The following is a 12,708-nucleotide window of genomic DNA, read 5'->3' on the forward strand; positions in this document are numbered from 1 at the left end:
ATCCCCAGTAGGGGGCGTGCAGGAGGCAGCTGATCGATGTTTCTCTCTCATTGATGTTTCTAACTCTCTATCCCTGTCCCTTCCTCTCTAAAAATAAAATATATTTTTAAAAATAAATAAATAAATAAAAAATAAAATGCCTATTGACACTTCTGCAGAAAGACATTTACTGCAGGAAAGAGAAGGAACACTGATTTTCTCCCTGTGGAGAATTCTTCCCTGGTGTATCTGTGGTTCTCAACTCTCAGCCCTAGCAGCACATCAGAATACATAAAAATATCAGAGAGAGAGAGAGATACATGATAGCCCCAAACTGGAAACAACCAATATCCATTGTAAGGAGAATGGATAAATAGTTGCTGCACATCCATGCAGTGCAATAGTAACAAGCTACTGATACACACTTGCATACATTTCAGAAGCATTATGCTGAGTGAAAGAAGCCAGCATTAGGATATGTAGATATGATTCCATTCATATGAAATTCTAGAGGAAACAAAATTAATCTTTACAGACAGAACGCAGATTAGTCAGTGCCTAGGACTGGAGGTGGAGACTGACTTCAAAGGAACATGAGGGACGCTCTGGGGTGATGGAAATGTGGCTACCTGTCGTAAAAGTTTGTCAGAACGCACTGAGCCCTGGCAGGTTTGGCTCAGTTATTAGAGCATCGGCCGGTGGACTGAAGGGTCACATCAGGGGTGCAATTCCTGGTCAAAGGCACGTACCTCAGTTGTAGGTTTGATTCAACCAGTCAATGTGTCTCTCTCACATCGATGTTTCTCTCTCTGTCTCTCCCCCTCCCTTCCACTTTCTCTAAAAACCAATGGAAAAATATCCTTAGGTGAGGATTAACAAAAAAAATTAAAATTAAAAAACACTATACTTAAAAATTAATAATAATGAAATAAAGATCGCCCTAGCCCAGCGGTCGGCAAACCGCGGCTCGCGAGCCACATGCGGCTCTTTGGCCCCTTGAGCGTGGTTCTTCCACAAAATACCACGTGCAGGCATGCACGTACGGTGCGATTGAAACTTCGTGGCCAATGCGCAGAAGTCGGTTTTAGGCCTGGGCAAGTCTATTTTGAAGAAGTGGCATTAGAAGAAGTGGGGGTACGTTCGCTGAGGTCGACCCCTCAGATTGAGGACGTTTTTAGCAAAGGCCAGCTTAGGCGTACCCTAATAAAGTTAATAACAATGTACCTACCTATATAGTTTAAGTTTTAAAAATTTGGCTCTCAAAAGAAATTTCAACCGTTGTACTGTTGATATTTGGCTCTGTTGACTGATGCGTTTGCTGACCACTGCCCTAGCCAGTTTGGTTCAGTGGAGAGAATGTCGGCCTGCAGACTGAAGGGTCCCGGGTTCGATTCTGGCCAAGGGCAATGCCCGGGTTGCGGGCTCCATCCCCAGTAGGGGGCGTGCAGGAGGCAGCCAACCAACGATCCTCTCTCATCATTGATGTTTCTATCTCTCGCTACCTCTTCCTTCCTCTCTGAAATCAACAAAGAAATATATTTTTAAAAATAATAAAATGGCCCTAACTGGTTTGGCTCAGTGGATAGAGCATCGGCCTGCGGACTGAAGGATCCCAGGTTCGATCCCGGTCAAGGGCATTTACCTTGGTTGCGGGTGCATCCCCAGTGGGGTGTGTGCAGGAGGCAGCTGATCTATGTTTTTAATTCTCCCTCTCCCTTCCTCTCTGTAAAAAAATCAATAAAATATATTTTTAAAAATAATAATAACATAAAATAAAGATCAATGGAAAAAATGTCCTCAGTGAGGATTAAAAAAAAAACCCAATGCACTGAAACATACACTTAAAACAGGTGCCTTTCACTCTATATAAATTATATCTCGCCCTAGCTGGTTTGGCTCAGTGGCTAGAGCGTTGGCCTGTGGACTGAAGGGTCCCAGGTTCGATTCCGGCCAAGGGGACATGCCTGGGTTTCGGGCTCAATCCCCAGTAGAGGACCTGCTGGAGGCAGCTGATCAATGATTCTCATCATTGATGTTTCTCTCTCTCTCCCCCTCTTCCTTTCTCTGTGAAATCAATAAAGAAATATATTTTTAAAAAATTATATCTCAATAAGGTTGATTTTTAACAAAATACTTTTAATTGATTTGAGAGAGAGGAAGGGAGAGAGAAAAAAATGTTGATTTGAGAAACATTGATTAATTGCCTCCATATCCACCCTGTCCAGGGATCAAACCTGCAACCTGGGGATGTGCCCCGACTGGGAATGGAAACTGCACAGGACAATGTTCCAACCAACTGAGCCACAGCAGCCAGGGCTAAAGTTAATTTTTAAAAATATAGATGTCCAGGACCCACCAGAATAATTATTTGCAGCCAGGGAAGTGAACCACAAGACTCGCCCTGTCCTTAAGGGATAGGGATGAGGTTAAAAGGCACCTGTGCAGCCCTAACTGGTTTGGTTCAGCGGATAGAGCGTCGGCCTGCGGACTCAAGGGTCCCAGGTTCGATTCCGGTCAAGGGCATGTACCTTGGTTGCGGGCACATCACCAGTAGAGGGCGTGCGAGAGGCAATTGGTCGATGTTTCTAACTCTATTCCTCTCCCTTCTTCTCTGTAAAAAAATCAATTAAGCCGAATCCGGTTTGGCTCAGTGGATCGAGCGTCAGCCTGCGGACTGAGAGGTCCCAGGTTCGATTCCGGTCAAGGGCATGTACCTGGGTTGCGGGCACATCTCCAGTGGGAGATGTGCAGGAGGCAGCTGATCGATGTATCTCTCTCATCGATGTTTCTAGCTCTCTCTCTCCTTTCCTCTCTGTGAAAAATCAATAAAATATATTTTTAAAAAAATCAATTAAAAGGCACCTGTTTGAAAAAAAAGGCACCTGTGCAGTGTTCTGTCCCTTCCTGGAAGAGGAGAGAGGAGGGAGTATCTGAAAGAGGCAGAACAGCAGCAGGTGGGGCCAGTTATCCAGTCTCTTGCTCCAGTAGGTCAGAAGCTTCAGGCTTCAGATCTCATCATATTTCCCATCTTCTCTCCTCTCCCCCTTGGCTTCTAGTGCTCCAGGGGCATCTCTGGTCTAGAAGGAGAAGGCTTAGGGTTTGGTACCAGGGAGTCTGTCCTTTAAGGCTTATCTGAGGGCAGGTCCTGAGCACAAGCTTCCTGTAATAACTCCAAGAGTTTGGCCAGGAAAAGAGGGACTGGTCTCTGAGGATAGTCTTCACAAGGTGGACAAGGGCCGTGGGCTGTCACCCACAGCCGGGACCGCAGGGCATCCAGCTGCTGCTGTAGCCTGAACACAGCAGTCCCCACGGATGGGCCCTCCTCAAACCCAACATAGCTCCAGCCAGAAGCAGCTTGGAGTCTCAGCAGGACACACCTGTGGGGACAGAGTGACTTGGTGTCTCTGGGCAAGGGCCTGATCCCAAATTCCCACCCCCAAGGTTTCTGACTTCTGGCCTGGAACGAGTCCATTTCACCTCTTTGGGTATCAGTTTTCTCATCCGGAAAAGGGAGCTCTGAATAATCCCTATTTAAATATATATATATATATAGTTTTATTTATCTCAGAGAAGAAGGGAGAGGGAGAGAAACATCAATGAGAGTCACTAGTCGGCTGCCTGCTGCATGCCCTACACTGGGGATCAAGCCCACAACCTGGGCATGTGTCCTGACCAGGAATTGAACTGTGGCCTCCTGGTTCATAGGTCGACGCTCAACCACTGAGCTCTGCCGGCTGGGCACTAATCCCTATTTTGAGGGCTGACACTAGCTCATTCTGTGCCTGTGTAAGTTAGAAAAGGACATCCATTCCTTAAAACATTTCCAAGTGCTATTTTGTTAGGAAAAAAAAGATATTTACTGCCATCTGCTGAAAATTGACTACTATGTCCAGGACGTGAATACTATCCTTGTGTATGTGGGATCCTTGTGCAGTGTACAACCTTCACATCCATACATACAAGGCTCACACACACACACACACACATGAGGGCCCTGTCCACCTTAGAGGATCAGTGTGAAGAGTTAAATAAGCTAATATACTTAAAGCATTTAGACTAGTATCTGGCACAGAGTAAACACTATTTACGTGTAGCTATAATCGTCATTATTTGTTATTATGTGCCATCGTTGTTCTAGACTTCAGAGACAGCAGTGAACAAAATATATTTGTCAAGGCTGGGGCTGGGTCATGGACTGGACACCCAGAACACTTGTGCCAATGCCTCTGCCGCTAACAGTCATGTCTTCCAAGCCTAATGGATTCTTCCTAAACTTCCAACTTCACTAAGAAGCTAATGAAATACTCACCAAGAGATCATCTGGGGTGTAGAGACTGCCATCCTTTTTGTTTCACTACAATTCTGAGGTAGGAAGGAGAATCAGATCTTGGAGTGGGAGAGCCTGAGCTTCCTCAGACATGCCCCTGCTTCCCCTCCCTGCCCCTGATTGCTGACTCTCCCCTCCTGCTCCTCACCAGCATCTTCATGATGGCAACCAGGAAGTAGAAAGGCTCCTGAGGACAGAGGGGTGGTCCTGGGCCCCCTGAAGGCCTTACCAGCAGGAGAATGATCCAGAGAGGCCGCATGGGCACCCTGCCTATCCCCAGGCTTTCTCTAGTCCCGTGGCCCAGGGTCCCCGAAGCAAGAGGTACAGAGAGAGGGAGCAAGTTGGAAGACTGGAGGGGGTGAGGGGAACTGCCCCATTCCCTCCCTGTCCAGCTCCACTCAGTCCACAGATACTCAGGGAATGCTCTCCAAGAGGCAGGGGGAGACTGTGACTCTAGAGTAGAGAGGGCCTAAGTCAGGGGGCTTACTGACCCCCCCCCCCAAGGCAGATAGGAGACTTGATTAGTACGTGAGGATCAGCCTGGAGCGTTTGGAGCCTCCTCCGCTCCCAAACGGGCCCATAAGATAGTAGCGTGTGGTGTGAGTGTGGGCATCCTGTGCCAGGCCTTATCCGTGTCTGAAGGTGCATAACCGGGGTCTTTGCTCTCCTTTCTGCTTCTACTTGTCCCACGGATCTTGGATCTCTGTGCCTGCCTGTCCCTGTCCGTCTCTTTCTGAGGGTTTGGTCTCTGTCTCAGAATCTCCATCGCTTGTCTTTTCTGACTGACAGGTGTCTCCTTTCTCCTCCTCTCCTCCCTTGGCCCCTGTCTTTCTGCTCCACGTGTGCCTGTCCTCTCTAGGACTGTTATGTCTGTGTGTCCCTCCAGGTCATGCTGTGGGTGCTCCCTTCCTCCTGCCCCTTTCCCTCTCTCTCTCTCACCCTTTTGGAGCTGGACTCTAGGCCCACCAACCTCTGCCACATCTCAGGCCTCCAGGCAAAAGGTGAATTACCACACCCCTTTGAACCCTGGACCCGAGGCCCAGTGCTGCCAGAGAAACTGAGGCAACGGTGGGCTCCCTCCACACAGCCTAGAGGAGCCTCCTGGCTGGGAAGGGAGCATCCTGAGTGGGGGGAACAAGGCAGGTGGCCCCCTCCTGAGGTTGCTCAGATGGGAGGGGGTGGGGGCGGGGGGCACTGGGGCTGGAAAATTCTGTGGAGCGAGGCCTGGGGGCAGAGAACGCGGAGATGATCTAGGGATTCCAGGTAGGGAGCCTGAGAGGGAGATTCCGGAGGCAGGTCTCTACGGAAAGGATTCTGGGAGAGGAATTCCAAGGACACTGGTTGCTGGGGAAAGGAGGCTCTGAAGGGAAATAAATTCTTAAGGATGGTCGATTTTGAGGGAGAGGGCTCTGAGAGAGAGGAAGATTTTGTGAAAGGAGATTCTAGGGGGTTGGTTCTAGAAGGTGTATTAGGGGAAAGGGAGATTCCGGAGGAGGGGGTTCTGAGGAGGTTGTGGGGGGAACGATGGGGGAGAAAGCCCCTGAGTGGAGGGAGATGAAGGGAAAGGAATCCAGAGTGAGGGACCCCAAGAGGCAGGCAGGGGAGTGGACTTCTGAGAGGATTCTGGAGAGGAGACCCTGGTGAAAGGTGGGTTCTAGGGGAGGGGCCTCCAGGAGGAAAAGGACTCTGGGAGAGGACTCTCCAAGGTGGGCTCCAGCGGGTAGGAGGACTCTGAATCCTCAACCTGGGAGTCCTGCCTGATTGCCGGCTCCGGAGGGGAGATTCCGGTGGGGGAGGCTTTGGGGAGGAAGTCTGCGGGTGAGGAGGGTTAAGAAGGGCCTCTTCCTCGGGGGCTTGGGATCGGTGTTCGCTGGGGTAGGAGGAGGGAGATTAGTAAAGACCGGCATGCAAATAACAACTGTGACCAATGGGGGCTGAAGATGTGAAGAACGGCGTGTGCTCCTCACCCTTCTTTGGCCGCACTACACCCTCCAGGCCCCGCCCCTTCCGTTCCAGGTCCCGCCCACCGCTCGTGGGATCCGCCCTCCTGCCGCCACAGCCGTAAAGCTCCTCGTCGCGACGCTGTGCTCAAGGCGCCTGCGCACACCCTGTAAAGCCGCCGGGGTGGCCCCGCGCTTTCCTTTTCCGGTGTCGGCGCCGCGCGGTGAGGATCTCTGTGCACGCCCGCAGTCATGCCGTCCAAGGGGCCTCTGCAGTCTGTGCAGGTCTTCGGACGCAAGGTGGGCCGGGAGCCGGGGAGAGGGGTCGGGGAAGCCGGGGTCTGGAAGAGGCCGATGGCAGGTTCCTGGGCCTACACGGGAGCCGGAACCGTGGTCTCACGTGGCCCTCGTCTCTCCCCTCGCTTTCTGTAGAAGACGGCCACAGCCGTGGCGCACTGCAAACGGGGCAACGGCCTCATAAAGGTGAACGGACGGCCCCTGGAGATGATCGAGCCGCGGACGCTTCAGTACAAGGTGCTGGCACTGACGACGGGCGTTTGGGTTGAGTGGGACTGTGGACAGAGATGTTGAAATAAGCAGGTTCCTGGAGTTCGTTGATCTTGGAAGCTGAGGAATCTGGTATCAACAGGGATGTTTAGAAGCTGAATTGGGATCAGAAAAATGGGGTATTTGGCGATGGTGTGGGGTTTGGGGGTACAGAAGATGTGATATAAGCTTAGAGTGAGTGAAAACCTGGATTAGAGGGGGAGGTAGAAGAGGGTAAAAGGATAAATAGTGATGGAAGGAGACTTGACGTGGGGTGGTGAACACACAGTCTAATGTGCAGATGGCACATGACAGAATTGTACACCTGAAACAATTTATTAACCAATATTACCCCAATAAATTTAATAAAGTGAATGTTGAAGACTGAGAAGGTGCTTTGAAAATGGGTATTTGGAAGCCCACTCAATTGGGGACAAGAGACAAGAGCATTACCAGAGGTTTTTTTGGCCTGATTTCTCAAAATTAGTTAATGAGGGATAACAGTTTCCACTCCTCTGGACTTTGTAGGTACTCAGTAAGATTTAAAAGAACAGGAATGGAATTTGGGTTTATTTTGCTTGGCTGAGAAGGGGCTCCTCTCTGTTGGAGCCTCAGTTTCTTTGAGATTGGAGTGTGATTTCTGTCTCTGATAGCCTATGTTGAGGCAACTAACTACTCTTCCTTGGTTGAGTTCATCATCTGTAAAATGGGGATAAGTTTTACCTTCAAGGGCTGTTGTGAGGATAAATTAGAATATCTTCCATAAAGTCTATTACTTTTAAATGTAAAGAATAACATCCACATTTCGGGGTTAGTTAGAATTTAGAGGTAGGGTCTAAGATACTTGGTATAGCAGACATTACGTATTGTGGTTTACTCTTTCAGTTTATTTGAAGGCTTTGTGTGCACAGCCTGTGAGTGCTGGGGACAGCAGTGGTCCAAAAAGCCCCAGGCCCTGCCCTCAAAGAGCTGTCAGTCTACTGGGGGAAACAGAATGGATCTAATACCAGACACTACTCCCAGAGTATTTGGAGTTGGGATGGGGGGACCCAGGCAAGGATTCTGGCATCTGAGTGGGTCAGGGCAGGATGGGGGGCAGTTTGAAGGGAGACCTGCGATCTGAGACCTAAAGTAGGTAAAATAAATGTGTCCAAGCACATGCAAGATACTTATGCCTGGCACAATGAGGGTGTGGCACACATTAGTGTGGTTGTAATTCCTTTGGAAATCTGTGGGGCTCAAAGGGAGGATGGAGAAGTCAGGTGGGGAACCCAGAAAAGGCACCTGATATAGCCCTAGAGTGCCTTTTGTTGTTTGAGGCAGCTTTGGTAGCAGCAAAGGTTTCCTTACTATTGAGCTAAAAGTCAGAAGTCTAAGAACCAGTCTGAGATGGGGAATCTGAGATGCAGGGAGGTTGCCTTCTTAGGTTTCTTTGAACAATCTCATCGGTCTTCCATTCCTCCCTGTTCCTGCCTGTGTAGTGATAGCTCAACCCTCCCACAGCCACTAGTACTTTGAGGTCAGTGGTGGCAGAAGCTACATGAAGAGAGAGAAGGATGCTCAATGAAGTGGCTCAGTCGCCCAGATTGTGGTCTAAAATCCTATCATTGCACCCCCCCCCCCCCCAATTCCTCCAGCTGCTGGAACCTGTTCTGCTTCTTGGGAAGGAGCGATTTGCTGGCGTGGACATCCGAGTCCGTGTGAAGGGTGGTGGTCATGTGGCCCAGATTTATGGTAAGTCCAAGGACCTGGGTAACATGGGTGGGAGGTGGCTCTGAGAGCAAGGTCCTACTCCTGGATCTTCTTAAAACTAATGTACCTTATTTTGTGTGTTTTTCTCACAGCAATCCGCCAGTCCATTTCCAAAGCCCTGGTGGCCTATTACCAGAAATGTGAGTGAGTGGGTCCTTCCCATTGGCGTGGGGGTGGGTGCAAGTCAAGTGCCAGCTCTGGCATTTAGCTCCAGACAGTAGGCGAATGCTTCCGTGGTCATCTAAATCTTTATCCCATTTTTTACCCCAGATGTGGATGAAGCTTCCAAGAAGGAGATCAAAGACATCCTTATCCAGTATGACCGGACCCTGCTGGTAGCTGATCCCCGTCGCTGTGAATCCAAAAAGTTTGGTGGTCCTGGTGCCCGTGCTCGCTACCAGAAGTCTTACCGATAAGCTCATCTGGGTTTACCTTTATAATAAACAATGGTCATGGAATTTAAGGTTTCAAGGATTGTGCTATCTTTTGTGGTAGTCTTTGGCTAAAAGAAATACAGGAAACACCCCAAACCCACTGCCAATCTGGATTTAAAGCCCTTGCATAAGCCACCACTCTGGGGTTAGTGTGGGTGGGTGGGAGCAGACCTGGCCCCTTTCCCTGCACCCCAGAGGAATAGAGTGTGTGGGCACAGCTGAGATGGGGAGTTTCGGGGCTGTTGGTTGTGTAGGGTATCAATGAGTTGGGCTTCATTTCAATTCTTTTGCTGCTGGTTAGCACCTCAGGAAAGAGCAGGGGAAATGTATACCATCAATAATCTTGAATAGAAAGAAAGATGGCCTGGGTGGAGTCTGAAGTCAGCAACTAAGGGCATGATGGCTGGGAAAGGAATTTTAATATATTTTTATTGATTTGAGAGAGGGAGAGAGAAACACCAATGATGAGAGAGAATCATTGATTGGCTGCCTCCTGCACACCCCCAACTGGCGATCGAGCCCACAGCCTGGGCATGTGCCCTTGACCGGAATCAAACCCTGGACCCTTCAGTCCGTAGGCCCACCCTCTTATCCATTGAGCCAAACCAGATAGGGCAGGGATTTTAATATCAATCTGTAGCTTAGATCAGATTAGGGGGCAAGGGCCCTAAACCCCACTGGGGCTTCATCTGGCTTCAGCCACAAGTCAGTACTGCCTCCTGGGGAAAAGTAAGTCCCAGTTATGCTCCCTAGTAACTGTCCTAATGGGGCTCAAAACATGGCTTTGAGGTCTTCAATGTGCCTGCCTTTCAACGAAAGCCAACAAATGGGCTTTCAGTTCCTACATTGGGCTACACCGTGATAGGACGTTTCCACTGTCAAAAAAAATTCTGTGGGATGGTGCGTGTATATGTACAGCTGGTATAGGTTCCAGGACCACCCACAGATACCAAAATCCTGGGATGTTCAAGTCCCTCAGTCTTCATATCCAATGAAGAATTCCACATGGGAGTTCAGTTCATTCCCCCATCCCTGCCTTTTTAAAAAAATATATTTTTATTGATTTTTTACAGAGAGGAAGGGAGAGGGATAGAGAGCTAGAAATATCAATGAGAGAGAAACATTGATCAGCTGCCTCCTGCACACCCCCCACTGGGGATGTGCCTGCAACCAAGGTACATGCCCTTGACCAGAATTGAACCTAGGACCCTTCAGTCCGCAGGTGGAGGCTCTATCCACTGAGCCAAACCGGCTAGGGCCATTTGCGCTGGTAAGGCACCTCACTTGCGCTGGTAAGGGCATCTCTTCATGCCAGTCTTCTCAGCCAACCTAGATGTCCCAGCCATCTGCTGGGGGTGGGGGAGATACTCCCCCTGCTGAGTACTGGTAGCATCTTACCACACTAGACTGTTAATTGAGGGGAAAGTTACACAAATTTTTATAGCAGAAAGAACTTGAGATTTACTGTCCAGTTGCCCTATTTTGTATCTGCCCTATCCAACACAGCCGTGTGACTACCAGGCTGAGCTGCACAGGCGAGAACATTTTCCTTGAAAGTTCTATGGCCATGGTTGGCAACTGCGGCTCGTGAGCCACATGTGGCTCTTTGGCCCCTTGAGTGTGGCTCTTCCACAAAATACGTGCGGGCACGCGAACAGTGCGATTGAAACTTCGTGTCCCACGTGCAGAAGTCGGTTTTCGGCCTGGGCAAGTCTATTTTGAAGAAGTACTGTTGATATTTAGCTCTCTTGACCAGTGAGTTTGCCGACCACTGTATCTATGGGATAGCACTGATACATAGGGAATAAATACAAATACAGTCACGCACCACCCAACAGTGGAGATATGCTCTGAGAAATGCGTTGGTAGGTGTTTTCATTGTGCAAACTACTTGACACAAACCTAGGTGGTACAGCCCACTACACAGCCTGTCGTGTAGGGAAGGAAAAATAATTTTACCTCTACCCTTCTGGGTTGTTGGCTGACACATCGCCATAATAAAAGAATGACAGGAAGAGGGAAAAAAAAGTATTCCTGTATATAAGGAAGAGGCCCAGGAAAACAATAATTCATCAAAATGGTTGTGAAGATGCTTAGCATGGCACCTAATTGGTGCTCAATCAACCCCACTAAGTTGAACCTATGAAATTCTGTTGCTTATGAGCTAGTCCTTGTAATATAGTTGAAGCCAACCTTGGATACCTTCTTCAGTTGAAGATCAAAGACACGGGTTTGGTGGTGGTGTGGGAGGGGGCTCAGTTACAGATCGCCAGGAATAGCACAGTGAACAAGGGTAAGGGTGTTAAGTCCTTGTCTCCATTGAATTTCCAGGTAAGGTCATCCCCCTCTTGCTGGTCCTTACCAATGGAGACTTCCAATTTACAAAAGTAAATGTCCTACAGAGGGTAACCTCTGCTTGGTTTTCAGAGCTGCCCCCATGTCTGCTATTTCTTTAACCAGCCTGAAATAATCCTCATGCCAAACGGGCATACTGTGAGGTGGCAAGTTCTGTTCCCCTCCAGCTCCTCGGCTGCAAACCTATACGGCACATCACTGTGCTGAAGACTGCAGGCAATTCTAACAGAGGTATCTGAGGAATGCATTGCACGGTATTCCAGATGAGAAAATGAGCCCAGTGGCAAAAGGCAGCTCAGCAAGCTTTTTGCATGGGAGCTGGAGTTCACTTGGGTTAACTTCAGTTGACTGGCACTAACCTAACGCTCCCAAGGAAGATAGCAGTATCCCCCTCCTTTGTTTTTTGTTAATCCTCACCAGAGGGTATTTTCCCACTGGTTTTTAGAGAGTGGGAGAGGAGGGGATTGCCTCTTGCATGCTTCCCGATGGGCCAGGGATCGAGCCTGCAACGAGATGTATGCCTTGAGCATGCATGCCTTGAGCGGAATCGAACCGGAGGCCCTTCAGTCCACAGGGCAACGCTCTATCCACTGAGCAATCCAGCTAGCCTCCACCTTTCCCTTTTAAAAAAAAGAATATATTTGTATTGATTTCAGAGAGGAAGGGGGAGAGATAGTAGCATCAGTGATGGTAGAATCAGTGATCAGCTGCCTCCTGCACACCCCACTCGGGATCCTAGACATGTGCCGAACTGGGAATTGAATCGTGACCTCCTGATGCTCAACCACTGAGTGACACCAGCCAAACCTCTGCTCTTGCCTGTTTGAGCCTGATTTTGCAGAAGCTCTGAAAGCGGCTTACAACAGGCAAACTATATTCCTGAGGCTTCAGAGCTGGCCTATGAAGCAAATATAATTGGGCAGGCAGGAGGAATGGAATTTAGGGGCAGGGAGCAGGAGGGACTAAGGCAAGCCTGGTGCCCATAGTTTTCCCACAGGATCTAGAGATACCCCCCTCATTCCACCTCGTTGAGGCTCCTGGCTGCCTCCCAGAGGCACAGCTGGGATGCATCTGGAGGAGCTGAAGGCACTTGCCTCTTTCCCTGCCCAGGCCTTAGAGTAGACAGCCTTTTCTCCCTCCCTGACGCCTCCTCAAATACCGGGAATTCCGGCGCTGCTGGGAGCCCAAGTCAGGCTGTGAACTTTCCTTCAGCTGGGAATGTGCAGCTGGGGGTGGCTGGGAATGTGCAACTGGGGCTGAGAGGAGGGCCTGCCTCTGTCCTGACCTTGGGGAGGCTGCAGCGGAGCAGGCCCAGGCCCTGGTGTAGGGCATGGTTATTGCTCAACTGAATAGAAGCCAGCAGCTAACATTTATT

General features: G+C 49.5%; 1 protein-coding gene across 1 annotated transcript; it reads left to right on the top strand.

Annotated features, from left to right (window-relative positions):
- The first annotated feature begins 6,483 nt into the window (after positions 1-6,483).
- RPS16 (ribosomal protein S16) lies at positions 6,484-9,015 on the top strand. The gene is made up of 5 exons (XM_059666574.1): positions 6,484-6,546; positions 6,679-6,780; positions 8,430-8,526; positions 8,637-8,684; positions 8,815-9,015. The coding sequence occupies exons 1-5, from the start codon at positions 6,499-6,501 to the stop codon at positions 8,958-8,960; spliced, it is 441 nt and encodes a 146-aa protein (XP_059522557.1). The 5' UTR covers positions 6,484-6,498; the 3' UTR covers positions 8,961-9,015.
- The last annotated feature ends 3,693 nt before the right edge of the window (positions 9,016-12,708 follow it).

This window comes from Myotis daubentonii, chromosome 15 (genome assembly GCF_963259705.1).
Source record: "Myotis daubentonii chromosome 15, mMyoDau2.1, whole genome shotgun sequence".
Taxonomy (NCBI): Eukaryota; Metazoa; Chordata; class Mammalia; order Chiroptera; family Vespertilionidae; genus Myotis; species Myotis daubentonii.